General features: G+C 37.8%; 1 protein-coding gene across 1 annotated transcript in view; it reads right to left on the bottom strand.

The window, feature by feature from the left end:
- iars1 (isoleucyl-tRNA synthetase 1) overlaps positions 1–23,403 on the bottom strand; it is a 48,569-nt gene that overhangs the window by 4,012 nt on the left and 21,154 nt on the right. Inside the window, exons 14-31 of the mRNA XM_028003020.1 lie at positions 21,695–21,821; positions 19,341–19,414; positions 18,533–18,727; positions 18,292–18,378; positions 17,229–17,312; positions 15,913–16,057; positions 14,468–14,588; positions 14,253–14,344; positions 13,890–13,967; positions 13,237–13,358; positions 10,088–10,190; positions 9,695–9,778; positions 7,230–7,404; positions 4,889–5,001; positions 2,677–2,772; positions 1,100–1,276; positions 708–828; positions 420–545 (exon numbers count right to left, since the gene is read on the bottom strand). Coding sequence (XP_027858821.1) covers positions 420–545; positions 708–828; positions 1,100–1,276; positions 2,677–2,772; positions 4,889–5,001; positions 7,230–7,404; positions 9,695–9,778; positions 10,088–10,190; positions 13,237–13,358; positions 13,890–13,967; positions 14,253–14,344; positions 14,468–14,588; positions 15,913–16,057; positions 17,229–17,312; positions 18,292–18,378; positions 18,533–18,727; positions 19,341–19,414; positions 21,695–21,821 — 2,120 coding nt within the window. The remainder of the gene's footprint in view (positions 1–419; positions 546–707; positions 829–1,099; positions 1,277–2,676; positions 2,773–4,888; positions 5,002–7,229; positions 7,405–9,694; positions 9,779–10,087; positions 10,191–13,236; positions 13,359–13,889; positions 13,968–14,252; positions 14,345–14,467; positions 14,589–15,912; positions 16,058–17,228; positions 17,313–18,291; positions 18,379–18,532; positions 18,728–19,340; positions 19,415–21,694; positions 21,822–23,403) is intronic.

Genomic DNA, 23,403 nt, shown 5'->3' with positions numbered 1-23,403 from the left:
ACGGTATTTTAAGTTATACAGGGCAACAATTCCTGGGTTTAAATGTATTTATAAATTTATTTGAACTTTGATCACTATAGATTCCGATGGTTAATGAATAAAGATAAATGACGGGAGTGTTAAAAGGAGATGGTAATGGAAGAAAGGCTGTTCATAACCCTAGTGGTTTGAATTTATAATGTTTTTATTCTTTGTTGTAGTTGTATTTCTTGTTTTTACTACTTTTTTTTAACCAAGGTTTGAAACTTGTGTTTGTGTACTTTTTATTCTCTGGCCAGTGTTTATTTCACATTAAATTTTATTGTACAGCACTGTGGCCAGGCCTGTTATTTTTCAAAGTGCTTTTTAAATAAAGAGGTATGGTATGGGAAATACAGGTAGGATATATAATGTGTTTGAGTATCTGAAACATTTCTCACCGCTTTGATCGCTGAAGAATCTGAGCTGGGTGTTATTGATTCCAAAGATGCTGCTGCACACTTTCCTCAGTTTGTCCAAGTCTAGTCTGTTATCCCCTTTGGGATTCTCCAGCAACACTACGCCCTCTGAAGAACAAAAGCACAGCCACGCTGGATTATCAAACACAGGCACTATACTGAAATTGTGCCATACATGCAAGGCCGCTGAAAATCAGAGGAATGTTAAATATTCAAAAGCGAAGAGAAGCTTGTTTGGAATCATCAGCTGTTTTGTTTGCTTTATGCTACCTTGTTCTGTGTTGTTGACTTTCACTCTGAGGTTAACGTACGCACAAGCTGGTCCGTTTGGTGGCGTTTGCGAGAGTGAAGATCCTTTTACTATTGTGAACGCCAAGTCTGAGCCCTTCAGCTGCAAAATCCAAATAAAATAGTTTAATTAATGCAACAAAAACGATATAATGTTTTCAACTATAATTCATCACCAATATAAAAATTGCAATAATATGTTGAGAGATGTGTAACATAATAAAAGGTTTTATTTATTCAAGATTAAATGAATGATTTGATTCCTAAATCAAAGGAATCAAATCAGTCACTTAAAAAAACAGCAATTAAACAGGAAAATGTTGCCCTACTTAAGGATTTTCAGCACAAGTCCTGTTTAAAGTATGAATCCATACCTGAGTCTTCTCCTCAATTATGACACTGGCAGTTTTTGGGACAGGGAAGGGCAGGAGCGGAGCCTTGGTGGTAGCCAGAATGAAGTCAGTGTGAGCCTCAATCACAGATCCCAAGTACTCCCCCTCTGGCTGGCAGCGGTAGTACACCGATATCTCATCTGATGGCACCAAATGTGCCTAATGCAGGACAGTGAGGAAAATTACAAAGTGTTTAAGTAAGAACACACTTAAACACTGTGTGATTAAGTTTTTAAATTGTTACCACCGAGCTTAGAAACATGAGAGAAGGCAATTATAAGGACATATGTCTGCTAAAAGCACCATCTGAACAGCACTTCAACTAACCGTACTAAAAACAAATCCATTTTTTATGCAGAAAACATTTTCCTGAAAGGAAAGGAGGCCAGGGTAAACAAAATGGATGGCCAACAAGATAAATACACGAAGGTTTGGGAATACAAAGGAGAAAACAATGCAGGAACAAATCAAGACAGAAAGGAACACCGGGGCATTTTGCTGGATGAAAGCCCATCTGCTTTGGCATCACTTGCTGCCAGCTCCCGCTAACCTTGACATATTCAAACACATTGATCCCATTCTAATCTACAGTATGCAGCTGTGCACATCTGCACGCCAGCGTACACACTGACTGACGGAAGCGAATGCACGCGCTTGGAAACACACCTCTGCTGTAGTGTGCAGCTCAAGGGCAGGAGAAGCAAGATACAAAGCAGCAGTCAATCAATGGGGGAAAAGTTTTATAGGTTTTCCCCGGACAAGGTCCTCCATCTGATTAAGTTCGTACTCGGAGTGCATCAGATCAAGGAAACATTGACCCCTGTTTCACCGTCCAAACGCACCAACAAACTACAACATGTACCAGAACTGCTAAAAAATTAATTCCCATCCACAGGGTGGAAAATTCCTGACAGGTCTCTGTTTGAAATAACTGGAGGAATTTAGGCTGGCCGGGCGCCAGCGCACAACGCTACTATAGTGGGACGGAAAAAACTGCTCGTTTCTTGTGACAACGCAGCGCTGTTGGCTAATCCGTCTTTACTCCCCACACCACTTCAAAAGCCCCAATGTGAGAATCTGAAAGGGGCCAGACTGTAATTAAGCTTCTATTAAGCCTGCCTTATGATGGAGAAACCTCTAACTGTGACGCTGTAGTGGAAAGATTTCCAAACCGCCCTGACAATAGAGTGGGACATAAAGAGGAAGGGAGGGGTGATTAAAGGTGGAGAAAAACTTAGATAAAGTGTTTCAGCGATGTTATTACAGTATAGCTGCAGGCGTAACCTCTAAATAAAATGAAGTAGTAAGGATTAGAATGGCAAGTTCTTTGGAAAAACAAGATGTCATGTTCTGAATAAATATTTTTATTTAAAGACCTAATGAAAAAAAAAACTCAAAACCTCCAGAGTCCTATGATTTACTCAGCCTCCAAAGAAACACAGTGACCCTTCCAACTGTGACCCCAGCTAACAAACACTGGATCGCAGAATTCAGTACTAGTTTGTTATGTGTCAGCCTGGTTCGAGGAGCTGGTGGTGCTCCTGAAATAAACGCCCCACCTTTTTGCGTAGCTTCTGAATACGGTTGATGACCTCTCTGGCAACGCCCTCGTCCACCATGGACTGGTCTGGGGTCACGTCCAACAGCACAAGCACCTAAAAGGCAGGAAGAGAAACACACGATCACAACCAATCACAAACTTTAAAGCAAACCCAACTGATGACAGAGAGATGCTGGAAACAAAAAGCACTATTCATGATTTTTTTTCCCACTTTCACTCTTTTTCTATAAGAAACTTTAATTAAATTGATAATTAGCAAAAAAAAAAAAAACATTCTAAAAACAGAATTTATTGCTAAGTCAATCAGTTTAAATTTCTAAAAGTTTCATTTTACAATGGAAAGTGAAATATAAAAACAAAAAAAATCAACATATTAACTATGTATATAGACATTACTATGATGGTTCCTAGTAGATACCTGAAAATGAACCGTTGTGTTCCTGACAGACATAACAATACAAAAAGAGTGCAGCATTCGTACAGCAGCTGTGATCAAATGCAAGTGTTTTTGGAGCAAATCTGGTTGTATCAGTCTGTAAAGCTATGAATCAACACCTTCTGCTGCCATTTCTGCTGTGGAGTTATTTTATTTTCCAACATACTGGCTTTAACTGTTTGGGAAGATAACTGCTGCTTCTGCACCAAAATAAACTGAAAGGTTTTTATAATTTTCACCGGGAGAGTACAGTTTATTTCCCTGTGATCTAGTCGACAAATACCGACTACAACGTCAAGTAAAAGAATTCAAAGACACAATTAAATATTCAGTTACTTATAAATACATATTTAAGCACAAATTATCTTGTTTCACTCAAAAGTAAATTACTCAGTCTGCCCAAACAATATTAAAACCAACCAGCCTTCTTCGACCTCATCTCTGGCTAACTTCCAGGTCTCCATCTTCACATTTTCCATAAAGTAAAAAATGATTTGAAATTTGTTTGAGACTTCTTTGAAACCTGACTATTTCTATAGAGGGGAAACCCTTTAAGATGCTGAGTAGTGATTTTCTAATTGTGTGTACCTTACTTGTTGATATGAGCCAAGCATTCTTTTGCCGCATCATCCCAAATTATCTTATAACAAATCATTTTCTGTTGTATTTGGTTGATAAATATATAGATTCAATTTAAATTGTGGTGAATGCCTTTAAAGTGTCAGATCCTTGGCCGTGGATCAAGATAAATATTGAATTGTCATAAACCAGGGATACTCAACACTAGCTGCTAGAGTATGATGATTGGAAACATTTAGTTTCTGCATGCAGAATGTTTTAATTTTTATGCAAATGACATATCAATTAAACTATTTTTTAATGTGTTTCAATCTGTAATTTCTCCTAAAGATTCAAGAAAGGATGAGAAGGTTATTTAACACTGACACAAAACCTATTGTGCTGACCTTTAAATGTTGACTTTAAGAGTTATGAATTTTTGCTCTTTCTGTAACAAGCAGAAATTGGTGCAGAGGCGGAATTTAAATTTTAGTTTCTGAATTAATTATATTCATGCACAAACTGCAGGAACTCACAGTTTTAGTCGGAAAAGTGGCAAAAACGTATTATTCACCTTGTGATTTGAGTTTATTTTAGTAACAGCTCCCCAAGCTGCTTTTTATTCAGCGATTGAAAGGTTTTCATGTCAGGAGGTTAGAAAGGAGACACAACAAGAGGAAGCTTTAATCTATACGAGACTTGAGACTTGAAGCAGTCTCAATATGGAAACTAAATTAAAGCAAAGAAAGCAAATGTTGGAGCTTATATGGTTCAATGAGTCATGTCGACTCCTTATCATAAGAAGGAAGGAGAAATATAGGAGAGAAAAAGACACACAGATGAGAGCAGGATAGTTTGTGTGAATGAGTGAATAAAGAGGAGAATTAAAAAGTCAGTTCAGCACACTGGTGTTAAGGTGCATCTGTGTGCTGTGTATACGGCTGGAGGAGCACTGATTAGAAAGGCCCTGTGGAAAAAGGCGCACTGCATGTCTCCATTTAGCCATGAAATGATTTCATACGTCGCAAGCGGCAAAGAGACTTGAAACCGTTTACAGAAACGGCAGATGGGTGCAACAGCAGAGAAGCAGCATCGCCTTTTAGATGAGTTACATTATGAGTCACAATACAAGATGACACTTCAGGAGTGCAAGAGTATAAAAATGACACTCTGATCAACTCTGAAAATGAATACCGTGTTTTAATCAGAAGCCTACCTGAGCATCAGAGTGAGCTTCATACTGTGCAGCAGAGCCAGAAGTCTGATCAAAAGTGTACATCAGCCGCAGGTCTTCCTCATGGAGCTCATGGCCATCCACCACAATGGACCCTTCAAATTCAACCAGACAAAATCAACGCTGAACAAAAGCCAATAAAGTACGCAACACCATCCTGATTCGAATATGTTTGAAAGAAATCTTTAGTTAGTAGTTAGATGCAGAATGAAATGTGCATGAAGTGTTGTAAGATGCATTTCCCCCTTTTTGAGATTCATTCAGTCTTTTGTTTGTTTTGGGGGGATTTTTTGCCACATTGGTAAAATGATTAAATTAACTCTAGTTAATCACACAAAACCAACTCGAGTAAATACAGTATGCAGTTTTCTTTTTTAAAGAGAGAAAACCATAAAACCTAAAGTGATCCTACATGAAAATATAATTGTCTCTTACAACCTTCAGTTTTGTTTATGCTTGACTAATCTGTGAGATCTGCACAGTGCCACACAGCCAAATTACGTAATTTGAGCAAATACGCCTCTCTGAACGGCCCAGAGGCTCGTTGGCAGTGATCACAAATGCAGATGTTGGTGAAATTCCTGCCATAGAGGCACTTGTTCCCCAATGCCTTTCCAATAAAAAATATTATCTTAAAATTTTAGATCTGCTCATTAATTTCAGTAAGTACATTAATTATTTTCATTTGCACTAGATTATGAATTCACAGTGTTTTTAGTTTGAAACTGAAAAGCAGTAGGATTCTTTTCACTTACGAGTCTGGGATTTAAAACAATGCAGAAAACTGTCTACCTGTAACACATCTCCATTTTGCCCATGGCAGCAATTGGCCATGTCTGTGTTCTCCCTTTAAAGCGTGACCACGATTCTCTGTCCTTTTTACTTGTTAACCCCTGGAGGCTGGATGAAACAGTCTCCCAGTTTCTCTCTAATCTGAGATTTCCACACTTTGGTTTCCTGTGTCGCTTGCTGCTTCTTTGCCTTTTCAATCTTCTGCACTGACCCCTTTTCTTCTATCTTATCAGACATAATGGGATCAAAAGTACAGGTAAGGCAATAATAGCTACCAAGCGACCGTTATTCCTGTGAAACTGCTTCCTAAATCTAAACTGGAACAAGTTTTAGAGTCATGAAACGTGAAATTAATGTTCTTTAAAAAGTTGAATGCAAGTTACCTTCAACAGTTTTATTATTCAGTTTTTCTACATGAACTTTAAAGCTAAAAAAAAAATCTTTCTTGAGCTTTGACTTAGTGGAACTACAAATATTTCCATCTTTAGGTTTCCTCCTGCCAACATTTTCTTCCATGCCGTATGAGGTCCATCTCTTCCTTTTTTTCCCTCCAATTGGCCTGACTTCAAACATGCAAGTGATTGGAAATCTGAAGTTCCCAGGGCCCAGCTGACCTCGGCTGTTTCGCTCCCCAGAGACTCTGGGGGCTCTCCTCGTCTTTCTATAATTGGAGAGACAAGATACCTTGACCTGCTTTGATCCCAACTCGGGTTCTGATTGCATTCTAGGGATAAACCAGCTGTGTGTGTCTGCGTGTGTGCAGGTTGCAGACATTTACTGCAAGAATCTATTGTTTACACTGACTGCTTTGTTGCTATTAAAACACTCGTTATTTGATAAGCAACTGATTAAGAAGAAAATTTGGCATCTGCCCATCTGTTTATGGTCCGAAAATATCAACAAGAAAAATCCTTTTCGAATGTAAAAGTGAGGAATGTTATCCCTGGAAACCACAAAATGGCCCATTAGCAACTATCTCTATCAAAACGCTTTAACTAAATTTCTGTATTAATAAAAATAATAAACAGGCTTTACTACTGAGGTACCTGACATGTAATACGACTAACAGCCCTCATTTGTTTTTGTTTTTTTATCTCCATTGATTTGATTAATGGATGACAACATGATGTAGACTAAAGTTTTCACTGCAATGTTTATATTTAAAAATATATATACATAACATAGCACTAGTTTGGAAAAAGATGGTAAACTCTACTGGGTCCCTGGACATTTTCTTTTGTTTCATTATTTTAGCTATGTTATTTTATTTTATTTTAGCCAAGATATGTATTTTGGGGACTTAGTTTTTTGTTTCTTTATTTTTGTTGTTGCTTTGAGTCCGATGTGAACAGACAATCTTTTCACATAACTCAGATCTGAAAAAACTGGGGAAGCTTGAGCTTAAAACAATCAAATCTTCATCACGCTACTTGGGAAAGAGAAGTGTGAAAGGATTACAAAACTGAGATGCATTCAAACTGTTTAAATATTTATGGCGTTAAAAGTCAGTGGCGTTTCTGCCCAGTTGTACCTGTTTTCTGGAAGGCCTCTAGCTGTTCGCTGGTGAGCTCCTTGATAGAAGCAGTCACAGCTTTGAAGGCCCCCTTTAATCTCTTGCCCAACACCATGTGGTCGGGCTCGGCTCGCAGACGGATCCCATACTTGTTCTTGTCTGTTGAAAGTGTCAACTGTCGCACATTAAGTTCCTGCGGGAATAAGAGAAAGGCTATGTCTTCCCAAAATGTACAGTCGGTGTGTCCTGGATGCCAGCAGAGATAACTAAAACTAAATAGGAAACTGAGGGAGAAAAAAGGTTTTATATCAAATAAAAGCAACTAAATTTAACAGAAAACGTGAGAAAACTGAACTGAAGATGAAAATCTCAATAATCTATCTTGCCCTGGGCCTAAAAGTAAAACTTGAGCCAAAATTGATCAAGACAGGCCATTAAGTCAAACAGTAAATAAGCCATAAAACTCCAATAAGCCAATCCTCTTCAGTCAATATTTTATCTTTTAGCCAAAAGGAAGAGAAATCTGTGATCCAATTGTATCCAGGGGCGCAACAGAGATACTAAATATAACCAGACTGACAGGCCTTCATCCCCTCCTCCTTTCAGTCAATCACCCTGTTTGGGTTGAGCCTGAGCTCTGGCATTGTTAACTTTCTGACAGTGAGCCCACAGAGTACTGCAGTTGTCTGAGTGGAAACCTTAAAGGCAGTGTGGGTTTAAAAATCTGGGCAGGATTCAGTCTATGCACCCATTTCACAAAAATAACAAATTTTTATTTAGGGGATAAATATGGATTTGTGTGTGTGATGGTGACGGTGGCAGTTTACAGTATACTGGTGCATCACAATGAGCCGAGGCTTCTGTCAGCACAAATGGTGACTCGTCTGATATTCGAAAGAGCATCTCCAGCTCACTAGAGACTGGAGCCATCAGTGGAGACACCAACAGGCATGTCAGAGAAGGAAAGCTGAGTCAAGCTAAAATTCAGATGCAAGAACAGCAAGTGCCATTTTGTGCCTGACCTCTTCCTTCACAAAGCTGGCACACTGCAACAAATGTGTTTTTGGACAGAGGATAAAAAGAAAATGCAATAATTGCCATGGAGAATTTCAAAGAGCAACACTATGTCCTGCCTTTTGCAGCCAACGAAATGTGCAAAGTTTCAAAACAAAATGTATCTACTGAGTGCAAGGTCAAAAACCTATAAAATATGGCAGGAAGAGGCATCGAGACATCAAATGGAGTCGCTGAAAACAACACTCTTCAGTATGGACACTGATAATGAGTGAAGATGATTAAAATACTACTTTTCCTAATATCAGCATCATGAATGGTTTGAAAATTAAATTAAATAGAAAATTACATTTTGCAATGTAATTTACATTGCATTATTTAAAAAGAAAAATAGTTTGAAGGCATTTGCATTTTTTGGGATATCTACAGTTCATTAAGGCTGTTAAAAAGCAAGAGTTTCATCAGATAAACCTAGTGGCTGAAATTTGATCAGCAAAGTTGCTCTGTTGCACCTTTTTAATGTTTCCTCTGTCTGTCATGGGACATACAGGTAAGGATCTAAGCTTAGAGCAAACAGCACAAAAACACTGATTCGCTTTGTTGCAGCAATGCTTTTTTGCAGTCAATTTTAAAATTTAAACCACTGGAAACTTACAGTCAACATGGCTTCTTTATTTGTCTTCAAAGAGAACAAAGCAATTTAAAAAGCTCTGACCCAAACTATTAAAAATCTGCACTATTTTCTCACAAACAACTTAGTTTGCTTGTAGATGACAGGTGCGAACAAGTTAGAGTAGACGGGCCTAATAAACAAACACAACCAACATAATGGTCATGGACGCTGTTGCTGCCTTTGTGTCTTTTTGTTAAAGGTCTTAATTATCAGGATTTTTAAAGTTTAACCAGAAATATTTGGCATTAAAAGTGTCTTCTACAGTTATTTTGAAGGGTGATGCAGATGTGCAGGTTTGGAAAATCCTGATAAAACAGATGAGTATCAGTTCTTAGAGTCAGCTTATCTGACATCTAAATAAAAAGCCTTTTAATTAAATTCAGTTTACTCCAGAGTCTACACATAGTGACTCTACAACCAGCATGTGTGACAAGCACTAAAGATGAGACAGTTAGCGATGCTGCTGAATACAGTGAACATATTAACAGTCACATTACCTCAAATGTTTTAATAAAAAACTGCTTAGTATGTGTGTTAGCACTAAGTATTTAAATAACTATTTTCCAAGACATCTCCTTTGTCCTCCCTTCTCCACTCAACACACTACAAATTTCAGTGATGGCAGAGTGCAGAAACAGCATGTAAAGTTACGCTCCCTCTGATGTTCATCATTACTGCACCGCTTCTGGAAAGTGAACATGGTTCTCAGGATGTTTTCTTCAAACTGTATGTTTAAGAGTGCTGATGAAAGAGATGTAATTCATTGAGGTGCTCAAAGTTTACAGTGTTTACTCACTTCGAGGATGTATTTCTCCAAAGACTGGATGTCTTTTAGAGCCTCTGGGTCCTGGTGGATAACTACCACCTCCTTCAATGGGTACTGAAACGCACAAAGGAAAAGCAGATAAAGTATGTATATTAATGGCTGATGAACCAGCTTAACCAAATATATTTTACTAGGATTTAATGCGATAAAGTAATGTAAAGTGGTGATTAATTATGTAGTGGAAGCAGAATTATACATACATTTAATCTATACTTAGATAAATATCTGACTGTGACATTTATTTGTATTCATTCCCCATAAACAATGAACCAAGATGGTTCTTTTATCTTTAACCGCTTGATTACAGGAGTTTGACTACATCTCCATTAGTGGTGAGTAAAATGCAAGTGAATGGTGCTGTACCTTGACAGGAAGGGTCTTTCTATCTCTAATCACTCTTCCCAGCTCAATCACAGACTGCATCTGAGAGACGGCGCTCTCAATGCGCTTGTCAATCAAATTATCCCTAAAAACAGGCATAAGTAAAGAAAATCCTGATTATCATCATCTTACAAACAATATAATATCTACCAAATCTTAGCAATAACGACGAGTGACTGCATTAAAAAACTTAAATCATTTCACAAAATGTAATGCCTTTTTTAGAACAAACCAATGGTAAAGTAAAAATGCCTTATTTACCCCCAAAGGGAAATGAATTATAATTATAATTGATGTCATTCAAGTATTTTCAAAGAGTCGTTGAGGATGGTGATGCTGTGGACAGAAAGGATATCCAGCAGAAGTCAGTCTTGCAACGTCTCTGGTCTATACCTCTGACTCAAGGTTGTTGTTGGATGACAGTTTCATAACTGTCAAGCTTATGATATTTTGCAGTAAAATGTCCTGGATTAAACCATCAGTAGTTGGTAAGTGCTGCTAATCCACCCCATTTACTTTTGTCTTTAAATGTCTGCCATGCTGAATGGGTAGAGATGAAGAAATGGTTTGAACTTCCTCGTTTTCTCTCTGCTTTTCGGTTCTGCTCTGGACCCAGGAAACCTTTTCAATTCCTCTGGGATTTTTGGGTGGGAGTTCAGGTATTTTTTTGAGCTTTTGAGAGGCTAATCAGCTGTAAAACCAAAACCTTGTTGCAACTGTCACCCATCATAGCAACTGTATGAAAGTAAAAAAGAGCAAAAATCCTTCGATCTGCACAGCATCCAAAACCAGAGGTAATAATTGTTCAAAGGTGAAAATGCCTCAACTGACAAAAAAAAGATGAACAAAAGACTACAAAAATGAATCAGAATGGATGTAACAGAGGTACTTCAACATGCTACTACAATGAGCGGTCCTTATAACAGAAATACCAACTAACTAGGCCCTCTTGTAGTGCATCTTAGCTCCAATTAAAGCAAACAGTAACTAATAAGCATAATAACACAATATTAAAATATAACCTAGTCATATAATCTTTCACAAGAAAGTATTAAAGAAAAAACAGATTGACTAAAAATAGCCAATCATTTAATGAGATGACTAAGGAGTCATAGTTTCCCAACACCTGATTGGTAGCTGGGCCTTTAGAGGCGGGTCAAAATGTACCCATTTAGTACAACCAAGGACAAGAGGCTTTAATAGAGCTGCAGCATTAGAGGCTGTCCAAGTGACAGACGAGATTATATGAACCATTACACAAACTACTTTCCTTATGCAAAATCAAATAGATTTTTAATCATGCCAGAACTTTTTCTTTATAGTTCCAGATGATGTAATTAAATTTGGGTGATTAGAAATTCCTCCCAGGCATTTCAGAAAGGATCTGCCGCCAAGACATGCACTTCACTAAAGTAAGTGAAGTAAAGGGAACAAAATCATATTTCATCAGTAAGATCCATTCTGTAGAGCAAACAATCAGGACAACGTCAGTGTGGGATAGTGCGGGTGTTCCTTGGTCTTTGCTGTGGGTGAACACAGACGACCTGACCGATGGCAGCAGTGAAGGACCACTGAGATCAAAGAACTTGCAAAAATCAATTTACAGAAAAAAAATATGAAAGTTATTTTCACTGATTCAGACCTTAAACCTTGAAATAAGGTAGGTAACAGCATCATAAGGTTCAAAAGCTCATAATTCAGCAAATTTAATGGTTATTTAGTGGCAGAAAAGCAAGGCTGGTGACTCTGGCAGAACCTGATTAGGCTGTAAATAAGCAGAGGATATGTCCTCTGAGAACAGGGTCACACACAGGATAAAGGTGGTGTGTTTCCTGCACAGGGTTGTGTGGTGGAGGACTTTTTATTTATGTATTTTCCAGGCTCATAGAGCCTTTTTGTAGCACATTGAAGTAACTATGTTAGATTCAGTCATTCAAAAAATGCTGCATATATCAAACATAACTTATAAGACATTCGACTTTGCCCCAGCTTGTAATTGGGCACCCATCTCTTTAAGAAGCTTCTCTGTACAACAGTTCACTTTCAGTGCTTCTCATTATGCCATTTACAATCATTTTAGGAGCATTACACTGAGAAGTAATTTGTATGATAAGCTCAGCAAACACACAGTTCCACCAGGTGTTTGCTAATTTCTGCTGGCTAGTCTGAAGGAGCTGAGTGGAAGGGTTGAGGGGGAGAGATGCTCTGAAGCTCAAAGGAGGAGCTTTGTGGGAGCCAGCGTTTAGCCACCCCGAATGGCTGGCAACTAAACGACTGCGTCTGGTAAACTATTTCTGAATTGTGTCATGTTTTGGATCATCATCTTTTTGAGAGACCCACTGTCGACCCATTTCCATATTTCCTGCTTTTCAAAATGTTCTGGAATTTCAATTAGGTCATGAAGTAATACATTCCAACAAGTTTCCCAAGGCCTGTGTAAGAGAAATGAGCCCACAGCATCACAGATCCTACAACATACTTAACAGTGGGCATGAGAAACCAGATCCAGCTGTAGTTTTTATTGCTGAAAAAGCTCATCAAATCAAGTCAAATCACATTATTCCAGGTAAAGCAAAAGTAAACTCTACACATTTAAATTTGTGATGGCAAGACATAAATGATCTCTTTTTGCTACAGTTCTCTAACAGTGAGTTTCTTTGTTATTTATTTTTTTTACATTCTATGATCCTGCTCGCTGTAGGTGGAAGAAAAATAAACTGATTCTTGTCCAGTTTTGTGGAAAGGAGGATAAAAAAAATTTGACTCAGTGATATTTTATGTTTATAATACAAAGTACAAAAAGTCATAGAGTAGAAAGTAATGTTTCTTAGAAACTCTGTTTCATTTACATTTTTGTCAAGCTATTATTGCTTAAAGCAAGAAACTATCTTTTTTTCTAATTATTACAATGAAATAATACTGATTGTCCTCCTTAATAGATTCAAAGTAGGAGTTTAATGATGCATTCCTTTCATGAGAAGTTACCCAGTACTGGGCTAAGAAGAATGAAACATCAGCTCAAGATCAACTTCTTTTCTTACAACAATATCCTGTTTCACCAATAGTTCTAAGAAAAGCTTGCCTGCAGGGAAAACTCTGGCCTGATGCTTTACTAAATGAATTTGGCTGACCTGACTTGTGGCAGCATGAGATAGTGGATGCTGTTTGAGTCCTTTTCTTCAACAGCGGCAGGGTCAATGAGGTGACGCAGATTTTGGTACATCATTTCTGTGATGAAGGGTGTGAAGGGGGCCTGAGGAAGAAGAGGGATGAAAGCAAGCAGACACGAGCATGAGGAGGAATAGATGAAGAAATGATTAAATTGTCTGCACTGTGGTTAATTTACACTCGCTGAGATAAAAGGTCTGAAAGTCTGAACCAAGTTCTTTCTGCAGTCCGTTTTTTTTTTTCAATCCTTTGGAGCAAATGTTCAAACAGAACTGAGCTATTGTGAGCGATCCTCTAATGTGATTCTCCTCCATTTAAACCACGGCTAATTAATTTGTAAGCTCTGAGCTGATCTGTATTGATTTGAGTTAGGCTGACTGGCTTTTAGCTTGCCTCATAGCCTACATGCAAACACTTTGTGTGTTAAAAAAAAACCTATTCATCCATTTTGCATAACCATACAAAAATCACACACACACTTTATTCATTGCAGATTTTCCTTTTGGTTTCCAGCAAACATAAAAGAAAACCCTTCAAACATTAAAAGTTCTCCCTGCAATCACCTTTCTTTCTTTCTTGGTCTGAGTTGCTTTTATATAGAAACCAAATGACTCACCATCAACCTGCACATGGAGAACAGAACACTGAAGAGTGTTTCCAGCGCCCACAGGCAGTCCTCAGTGCCACTCTCGCCCTACAAAGTTCACAAACACATCAATGATTTTTTTTTTCTCCCCCTTAGAGAAGCAGAAATATGATGATCATCACACAAGAATCAACATTATCCCCCCAATCACAACCAAGAGATATTTGAATCACAGGTTTAAGTTTACTTTCTTCCAGTGGCCAAATGTATCTTACTGTAGCCCTGTGGAACATGTTAATATTGATGTCCTTAAATTACAGAATCAAGTACAAAGAATTTCAAACACATTAGTTTTTGAGTTAAGATGTTTTAACTTCAGAGCTGGATTCTCACCTTCAGGCGGCGCCTGTTAGTCCTGACGTACCAGTTGGTGAGCATGTCCACAAACTTGACCAGGCGAGGGACCACCGTGTACAAGCGGTACGCTGCAACCAGAGGCAACCGCTTACTTATTTATACTTCAGAGGAATGCCACAAGTTGTCAACTCCCCAAAAATTATGTTTTTATTCAAGAATAAAGTGATATAAAGATGGAAAATCTGACTTACCGTCCATCTCAGCTTTAAAGAATTGGATGAGAGACTGTGTGAACGACTGGATCCACTTGTCCATGATGTTGTCACTCTGCTTCACTGTGTTTTCATTGTACAGGAACTGAATCTCCTCCTCCTAATGCATGAATACAAACAGTTTCAGTTTGGACCTGCAATAACCAATGCAAGTTGGACTGAAGTTTGTACTCTGAAAGATGTACTCATCAGCCACAGTGACAAGGTCAAAAAACTCTCATTTTTCTGTTGTGCCACCAACTGGCACTGTATCTGCACTGAAAGAGATCTCTTTTATTCTCAGCTGAAAGTTTATGCAACACGTGAAGAAAGAGGTATGCAAATTTGACAAGAAAACAAGTAAAGATGGACACATGGTTTTGTAAATATTTCCTTTACGTGTTGTATTCAGTCTACAGTGGACAGGGTTTGCTGTTTAATGAAAGACATTCATGTTTGTAATTTGGAAATTCCTTAGCACTCTTGATATAATTTGGACGGTGCAGCCTAACTGAAGATCATGTTTCAGCTACATTTGTTGTGATGTTATAACAGGGCTGCAGCATGTTTCATGTCAAAAAATGTTCCAGTCCTGCATGAGCTCAATTTAAATTACAAAGAGATGGATTCCCAAAATGTATATGTGACAGATATTTCTGCAGTTGCCACAAGTTTGAAAATGGATAAAAATAAAGCAAAGAGATGGAAGGAAGAATAGACCAATGAACAATAAGCAGATGGATGGATGATTGGGAAACAGGTGCAAGATTGGGAAAAGAATGGATGAAAAATTGGAAAACTGAGGGATGTAAAGAGGGATGAAACTTTTAGGCAACAGAAAAGGAAATTAAGTCTGAGAATAAAAATCAGAGAGTCATAATATTTTTACATCTCAACCTAGAAAACACCCAAATCAAATTCTTTACTTTTGCAGAATTTTCCAGCCGATAGGAACCAAAACAACAGATACAAAGATTTTAATCTATTGAACCAAGTTACAAAAAGTTACAACCATGCTGATCATGTGTTAATAAACCCATTCTATCTCAAATTTTCATTAAAAATCAACTGACTCAGTGCATTATTGGGTACTTATAGTGGAATATTAGTGCATTTACAGAGAAGGCTTATTTGATTCCTGACAGCATGATGTAAGCCTTTCAAAACCACCTGTTGACTCTGGAAAGTCGATTTATTTAACCATTACTGGTGACGTCTTGTTGATATAGTTAATAAGCAGCAGCTGTTAATATTCACTGTGGGATCACACTGATTGATTTCTCGCAGCTTGGTGATTCTCAATACAATTTCAATTAATATTTTAATAGCAAATTAACACAATTAAATTGTGCAAAATGGGTTTTTTTATGTATGCATCAACGCAATCAGAGACAATTAATCAAAAACATTGCGAGAAGGAAAAATAAGAAAAAAAAATAACATACCTTTTGTAATCTTTGTACATTTTGCACCAGGAAGCGATAGGCGTTGTACCACGGCAAGAAGACATCCTTCAGCACGTCTCGCACGCCGTCCTCTTTGAATCGCAGGTTCTCCGCTCTCACCACAGGGGAGTTGATGAGGTACAGCCTGCACACAGATAGAACATAAGTGATTCTGCGGGCTCAGACTGATGGAGCAAGCAGGGAAAAAAATGCATACTGGATATTATTCTGAAACATAACCAGTGATATCTTAGAGTTGTTCAAATAAAGCAGGAAAATGCTAATGACCCACCACCACCAATAGTATAGTGGTGTCTCAAAGTCCTTTACTTTTGCTCAGTAACTTTGAACGTGCTGCGCACAAAATTACAATCCATGAAATACATAGAAGTGATTTGGAAAGAAATGTTTCAGAGCTGAAGCCGATTTAACAAACAGAAGTCATTCTAGGGAATACAGCATGTTTTATCCTGAAAATAAAACCTGCAGTAAAGATATAATTATGCATTTCACTGACAATGTAATTGTAACAAACAGCAAACACAGGCCTTGGTTTATTAGCTTGCCTAGTAGCCAAAGCAGATGTAGGGGAGGTGGAGTACTACTTTGAGCAAATTAGCTCAAACTGTGTCATTTATTGTTATGAAACACGAATAATTAGAATGCAAAAAACATAAGCAATGTAAAATAGGAGACAATGAAATTAATACATCTGGGGAAGTAAGGGGTGAGAAAATGAAAGGAGGAGATAAAACCCATATACAAAAAAATACAAAATGCATGTAAACAACTGAAAGAATAACTAAAAAGGAACATATAAACAAAAAATAAATGACAAATAAATATTTTAATATAATTCAATGAGATAAGAACGGTGAATATATTTAATGTTAAACCATCTTCAAGTGTAACGGTTCATAGTACTTTAAGTAGTTTTTCATCAAAAGTAAAAAGAACATGAAGCCTGGAATAGAACCAGACTGCTGGTTTCTTCTCTTTAATTTAGTAGTTTGCTAATTTATGGTCTATATGTGAGCATATGGTGCAACTGCAGAGTGGTTTATTCATAACACCATATGGCCGTAGAACTCTTACTGCTCAGGGCAAATGAGACGATGTACAAAGGGGGACAAGTGTTTGGATTCGCATGTACAGCATGCATTAGTGTGCAAATATTCCACCCGGACATGCAGACATCCAACTAAGAGTTTTAAACAGAGTGTTTTTAGTGATTTTAACATTCTGAAGTCATTATTGCAAACAACACACAGTAGCCTCAGACCTTGCATGTGCTCATATTCAAGCACCAAGCTGACCTGAGGGCATCGGCTCCATAGTTTTGCACAATCAGTCCTGGATCTGGGTAGTTCTTCTTGCGCTTGCTCATCTTCTGCCCATCGCTGCAGGAAGAAAACAGGCAGGCATTAATGCACATACACACACGTGTATGCGTGCACAACAGAGCATGTTGGAAACCATGAAGTTGGTATTCAAATTAATCAAGTTCTTCCAGGTCAGCGGGCCTGTGTGCACACAGCTACATATAAACCTTAAGACTGAGACAAAGCACCCAGGATGTAGAGAAGCTTCGAGCCTAGATGCTGCAGCTCCAACATTATAAATAAACAAACTCTAAAAAGTAACAGAAACAAAATAAAGTCGCAATAAAGACGCTTTTGGTTGGTTTAATGTGCTGATGAGGCTGTGATCACTAGCAGAAAAGGCAGCAGTTCAAAACTGCACAGAACAACCAGAAACAACCATTTTACTGTCACATCAGCCTCTTCCACAACATTAAGCTGTAATGTTAACATTAAGTGCTCATAAAACCATATTCAATTTTTAACAATAAAATTTAGCCAAGCAAATATTCCAAATTATATGATGACATGTAGTCATTATATAACACATAGAGGCAATGATTCTGAACAGCTTAATGCTGAATGCCTTCATACAACACTTCATCTTCCTAGTTTGACATGTTAATTTATGGAATTATTCTTAAAGAACCTTCATTCTCTTGAAATACTGTAAATATTTTTACACACAACATCTAATAGTAGTAATAAATCTTACTACTTTGGGAGAGACTCCCTTTTGCCAAGTTGTGCCAATTAGTGCTGCTGCATGAGTCATTTCAGCTATACTTTTTTTTTTCATTTTTGATGTTTGAAATTTAATTTGCATCCTCAGAATTAGGGCTCACTGATTTCTGCGTTGTAAAAAATTAGGGCAGAATCATAAAAAACTTGACGAGTACAAGGAATACGCTGTAAAACACAGAATATTGTGGAATTAGTGACTCTGCTTTTAATGTTTTTAGATAATTTGACAGATAATTGGCCAGCTGTTTCATGTGTTGTGAGTCAGTGGACTGACCTAGCGAGTACGAGCCCATTAACAATGACGTTCTTGAAGGGTGGTTTCCCAAACAGCGCTGTGGAGAGCACCAGTAGGGTGTAGAACCTACAGAGACAAAAAACAAGGTCAGTATGACTGAGATCTTTGGTTCTCATCTTCTCCTCTGTCAATCATTCACTCTCCTCCTATCCTCAGTCTCTCCTCTGTCTCTCCGTCTCAATCTAACCCAACTGAACAGCTCCATTCATTCTCAGCATACCATCCTCTGGTCTGGTCAATGCCCTCGGCGATGAAGTCTGCTGGAAAGGTGTCCTCAAACTCCTTCCTGTTCTCGAACGGGTAGTGAACCTGGGCATACGGCATGCTGCCACTCTCAAACCAGCAGTCAAACACCTCTGTAACCCTTCGCAGGACGCCTTTACCGCACCGTGACGGGATTGTCAGGCTGTCAATGCTGGACAGAGAAAGTTAAGAAAGAAGGAAGGAAAAAAATGATAAAGTTCAGTAGCTTGAAGCTCCAAAAGTTTGACTTCTGTTTTTATTCAGAGTCTTAAAAACACCAGAACCTTTAAAACTATTCACTAGGATATTTTTTTATTAGGCTTACCATAAAGAATTGGATGAACATTAAAAGATGGTTTGATATTTTAAAGTAAATGAAAAAAAAAAAGGCTCATTAGTTTTAGGCCACAGGATGTTACAATTGAATCATCCTGAATTCACATTAAGAAGAAATATGATTCTTCAATTTACTCTTGTTGCTCCAGATAAGCATTACATTGAAATGATTTATCAGTGTCTTATGTTTTTTAGCATTTTTAACAGACATTTAAACTGATATCACAGTGATCTGCAACTCCAATCCTTCAACGCACTTGAGTCGAAGGGTTGAATTACCTCCTTGGCAAATCAGTAAGTTTTTCAAATGCCAAGTCATTAACAATTTATTTGACTCAGGTGTGTTGGAGAAGGGAAGTAACCTATAGTTACAAGCCAGCAGCACTGGAGGACAGGAGTTGCAGACTCCTGTCTTAATGGATTATCTATGAGTTGTAGATGCCACTTACTTTTCCCGATGCAAATCTGTAACTTTGACTCCAGTCAGCTCCTCCAGTTCAGCCATGGACCCTACACAGACCACCTGATAAATCCATAAAAACACTAAATAAATTTATGCATGTGCAAAACCATTCAAAACTAACCAGAACTTAATTATAATGTGCTGTTCATTCATAATTCACCTTAGTAGTTTATTGGAACTCCAAAAATTTAAAGTAGATTCCATTTATTAGTGATAAAATTTGTCTATATTTTCAAATATACATTTAATTCTTTGTATTTATATTTCTACATTGGGTGTATAGTATACTTTTATGCTGTACTGCTTTTATTGCATTATTTTTCATTTCTGCTGCTCTTATATGGGGTCCACTTTCTGCTCTTGCAACGCAAATCTCCTACTTGAGGGGTTGATAATAAAATATTTAAATGTTGTTTTTTTTTTTTAAATGGAATGTTTTCAATGTTCGCAATAAGGGCATTCTTGTTACTATTGTTACAAAATTCACTTAACTTTAATTCATCACAACTGTACATTAATGATCAGGGATTCCTGAAACACCTGAAAGTTTAAAGGGTATAAAAGCACTACACACCAATCTGATGACTAAATAACCTAAATAGTGGATTAAAAACAATAAATATTTATGTTGTTGGGCTCATTTGTTCATCTGTCTATTTAATAATTTAGCAGCAATAAGGGGTTTTGAATTGAAAATGTTGCATATTTTGAAGATATGTAGTTTTTGATTAAAATGCAATTTATTCTGAGTAATTAATTACAGATCCTGCAATTAAATATAAAAAATTTTAATTGAGTTCCACCACTAAATTAGAGTTACTGCTACTCAAACCTCAGCACAAATTTTGGTTACCCTATCAACTTCTGGTCCAGTCACTGAGTAAGGAAATGAAGGAAGAAATACAGAAACTATGAACTCTTCCTCAACTTCTTTTCTTCATCCTCTAGACTCTGATTCTTGTATTGTACAGTGAGACACAGGTTGTACTATCAAGCGCACACAATTGGACTTGTAGAAAACCTTCTTGATTTCTGAAAGCAGTGTGTGCTGGTGTTTAGACACAGAAGTTTAAAGTAGGCCTTCTCCTGAGTAACTTCACCTTACGCAGTAAGACAAAGTGTGTTATCTGGTCTCTCCAGAGAGGTAACCTGTAGGCTCTGCTCTAGTTTTACCACAGCACCAGGTAACGTGGCCCATATACAGCTTGGTGCCCCACCATATAAAAATTAGACACAGTTAAAAAAAAAAGAAAATACCCGGAAACCAAGAGCTCAGAGAGAAATCCGACAAAAAGGAAGATGCTGAGAGGAGGAAACATTCAACAGCAATCAGAAAACGCAGACATGCAGATCCTTGTAGATTGGGATGAAAGTGAGTGGTTTGCTGCTGAGGAGTGTGTGAGGGTGGCACCAGGGAGTGTGAATGTTCTGGAAACAGTCAGAAAGCTATTTCCAGCAAGCAGGTCGCTTGCTGTCCCTCTTTCAGCCAGGGGACCGCCGCTTCATTTTTCAAATGCTCAAATAACCCAGTTCTGACATCTCTATTCAGTTCAGTCTAATTCACACAGTCAGCCAAGTTTAGCAGCAAATATTCACGACAGAAGCAACAATTAAAGTTTGGCATCCTTCTCATTTTACATTTCTCTCCACATGCATTACTTTTCCTCATTTTCTAAACCAGTTAATTTATTCTGCCCCCTCCTCCTCTTCCATCTTCTCGCCATTAAAACCCCCAACAGCTGTTTGTCTTGAACACCTTTGAAGCTGCATTAACTCAAGTGAAACCAAACACATTTGATTCATATTTATTTCCTGTTTACATTAATGAATCATTCATGCGTTTAGTTTATGGAGGCACTGCATGTTGGTGCCTGAAGGGAGGAGTCTGACTGCAGCAGAGTCAAGCTTCATGTTTCCGTTTCAACGCCGTGGTCACCCTCATTCTGCCATGCCAGAAAGTTTCTCCTACATCAGCATCCACAAGCGGAAAGGAGCCAGAACTGCTCAAATCATTAAAAAAGCGTTAAAAGGATCAATTTTTACATTGCAGATTTATGAAAACAACTGGGTTCTTGTGCTTTTTTCCCCCCACAAAAATCATTCTTGATGATAAGTAAAACTCAGAGTAGCAAAGTTCAACTTTTCAATTGAGCCCTCTCAAGCTGAACCTTGATTGAACTTGGAGTGCCGCAAACACTACAATCAGCCTTCTTTGAAAAGAAAAGCTATCTTGGTATTTAGTGAAGACAGACAAATTGCACCAAGAAACATTAGAAGCAATAAAGACTCTACTAAAGCACAAAAAGTGCATTTTCTGTGGGTATTTTTTGTTTTCCTGACCTCCTCGAAGTCATCGCTGACCCACAGAGGGATCGGCGTGCCCCAGTAGCGGTTTCTCGAAATTGCCCAGTCGCGTGCATCTCTGAGCCAGTTCCCAAAACGCTTCTCACGCACAAACTCTGGGACCCTGCAGAAACACAAAGATCATAATGTATTCAGTTGAAGACGAATAAAAATAAATATATATATTTTATTCAGAATCCAATCAACCCTGGACAAGACTAAAGGAAAAGAAATGCTTAATTAGCATTCAGTAGCTAACCTGCAACACATAAAAATTCATCAGCATCCTACGTCTAAACACAATGAACTGTTCTTTGACCTAGAAATAAACATTTGCTTTCTTTGCAAACTTTAACAGTAAAGGTGGACATTCCTCCAAGGCATCCTCCTCTTTATGTATTGCTCTTTTTTTAACTTTTCCTGTTTACTTGAGCTGATTTCTGGCTTTAATCTACCATCTTCCCGTCACCTCCTCCTTTTCTGCCGCCCTTTCCTTTCTTGCTGTGCCAGGCCGTTCTACTCACGAGAACAGTGCAGTGGTGAGTATAAATTGTCGCCAGGATCCACGCGCTAAGCAAAGAGTTCATCAATTCCCATTTGTACAAGGCATTTCTATTTAGGCCCATAATATATCAATTTAATGATTTTTTTTTCCTGCCAGTGCTGCTCAGCACCGTGCCTCCATCCTTTACCCTCCTTCTCCCAGTTTGAGCTAAATCAAGAACTTAAAACATGCAGGCCCGTGCTCGAGACACGAGGAGGGTTATTGAGGACCTAGAGGCTTCTATCATTCAAAAAGACTGAAAGCGATTTGTTGGAAAAAATTACGATGACTAAATTTTTTAAAAAGGAGCAAGGTGAATCTGTCTCCAGTCATGAATATTTATCACAGCAGGGAGGCAGAGCTGGTCGGTAAAAATTTGATTCATGATTGTTGAGCAAGTCCAGACTGGTGGTTTCAAGTTCCAAAAAACATTAAACTGCAGAAGATATAGGGATGTAAGATATTATCAGCACGGTATCGGTATCAGCCAATATTATCTGTAAAATTTAATATTGGACATCAGCCATTCCGTCAAAATAACTCTTCAATATAAAAGGCGTTTTTATATGAAAGTGACAATGATGCCTGCAGCACAGCACAATGGCAAATTTGAACTGATTGAGTGCTGTTATTGTCTTAGAGCGCAAATTTTGTGAAAACATTTTACATTAGTTTTAGTATATCGGCATATCGGACATCAACCAAAAATCCAATATTGTGCTTCTCTAGCAGAAACAGCTGTTTTTAAAGCCAGTTTATTGCTTGGTCCATTAAAATCAGTTTAATTAACTGCCAATTAAACTAGTTAAAAGATTAGCTGCAACTAAATACTAATCTTTTGACCAACAGAGGTACTTTAAATGTAGTTGAAGATAAATTATACTAAAAATATACCAAGATACCCAAGCAATGCTTAGAAATACTGAAACTGAACAAGTTATCACACCTTGTCTGTGATCACACATTAATATCTGGAAGAGAACCCAACTTGTAAATAAGCTTAATAAATAACGGTTTTGGTTACTGTGAAAAAGGAGAAAATTTTTAAATGTAAAATCTCTAAAACTGCTTAACATTTTAATCTACTTCCTGCTTTAGTTACAACTCCAATTAAAAAATAATTTTCCAACATGTAATGAAAACTATGACTCCATGTTGAAGG

Source organism: Xiphophorus couchianus, chromosome 20 (assembly GCF_001444195.1).
Source record: "Xiphophorus couchianus chromosome 20, X_couchianus-1.0, whole genome shotgun sequence".
NCBI lineage: Eukaryota > Metazoa > Chordata > Actinopteri > Cyprinodontiformes > Poeciliidae > Xiphophorus > Xiphophorus couchianus.
This window is presented reverse-complemented; position numbering and strand designations above follow the sequence as displayed.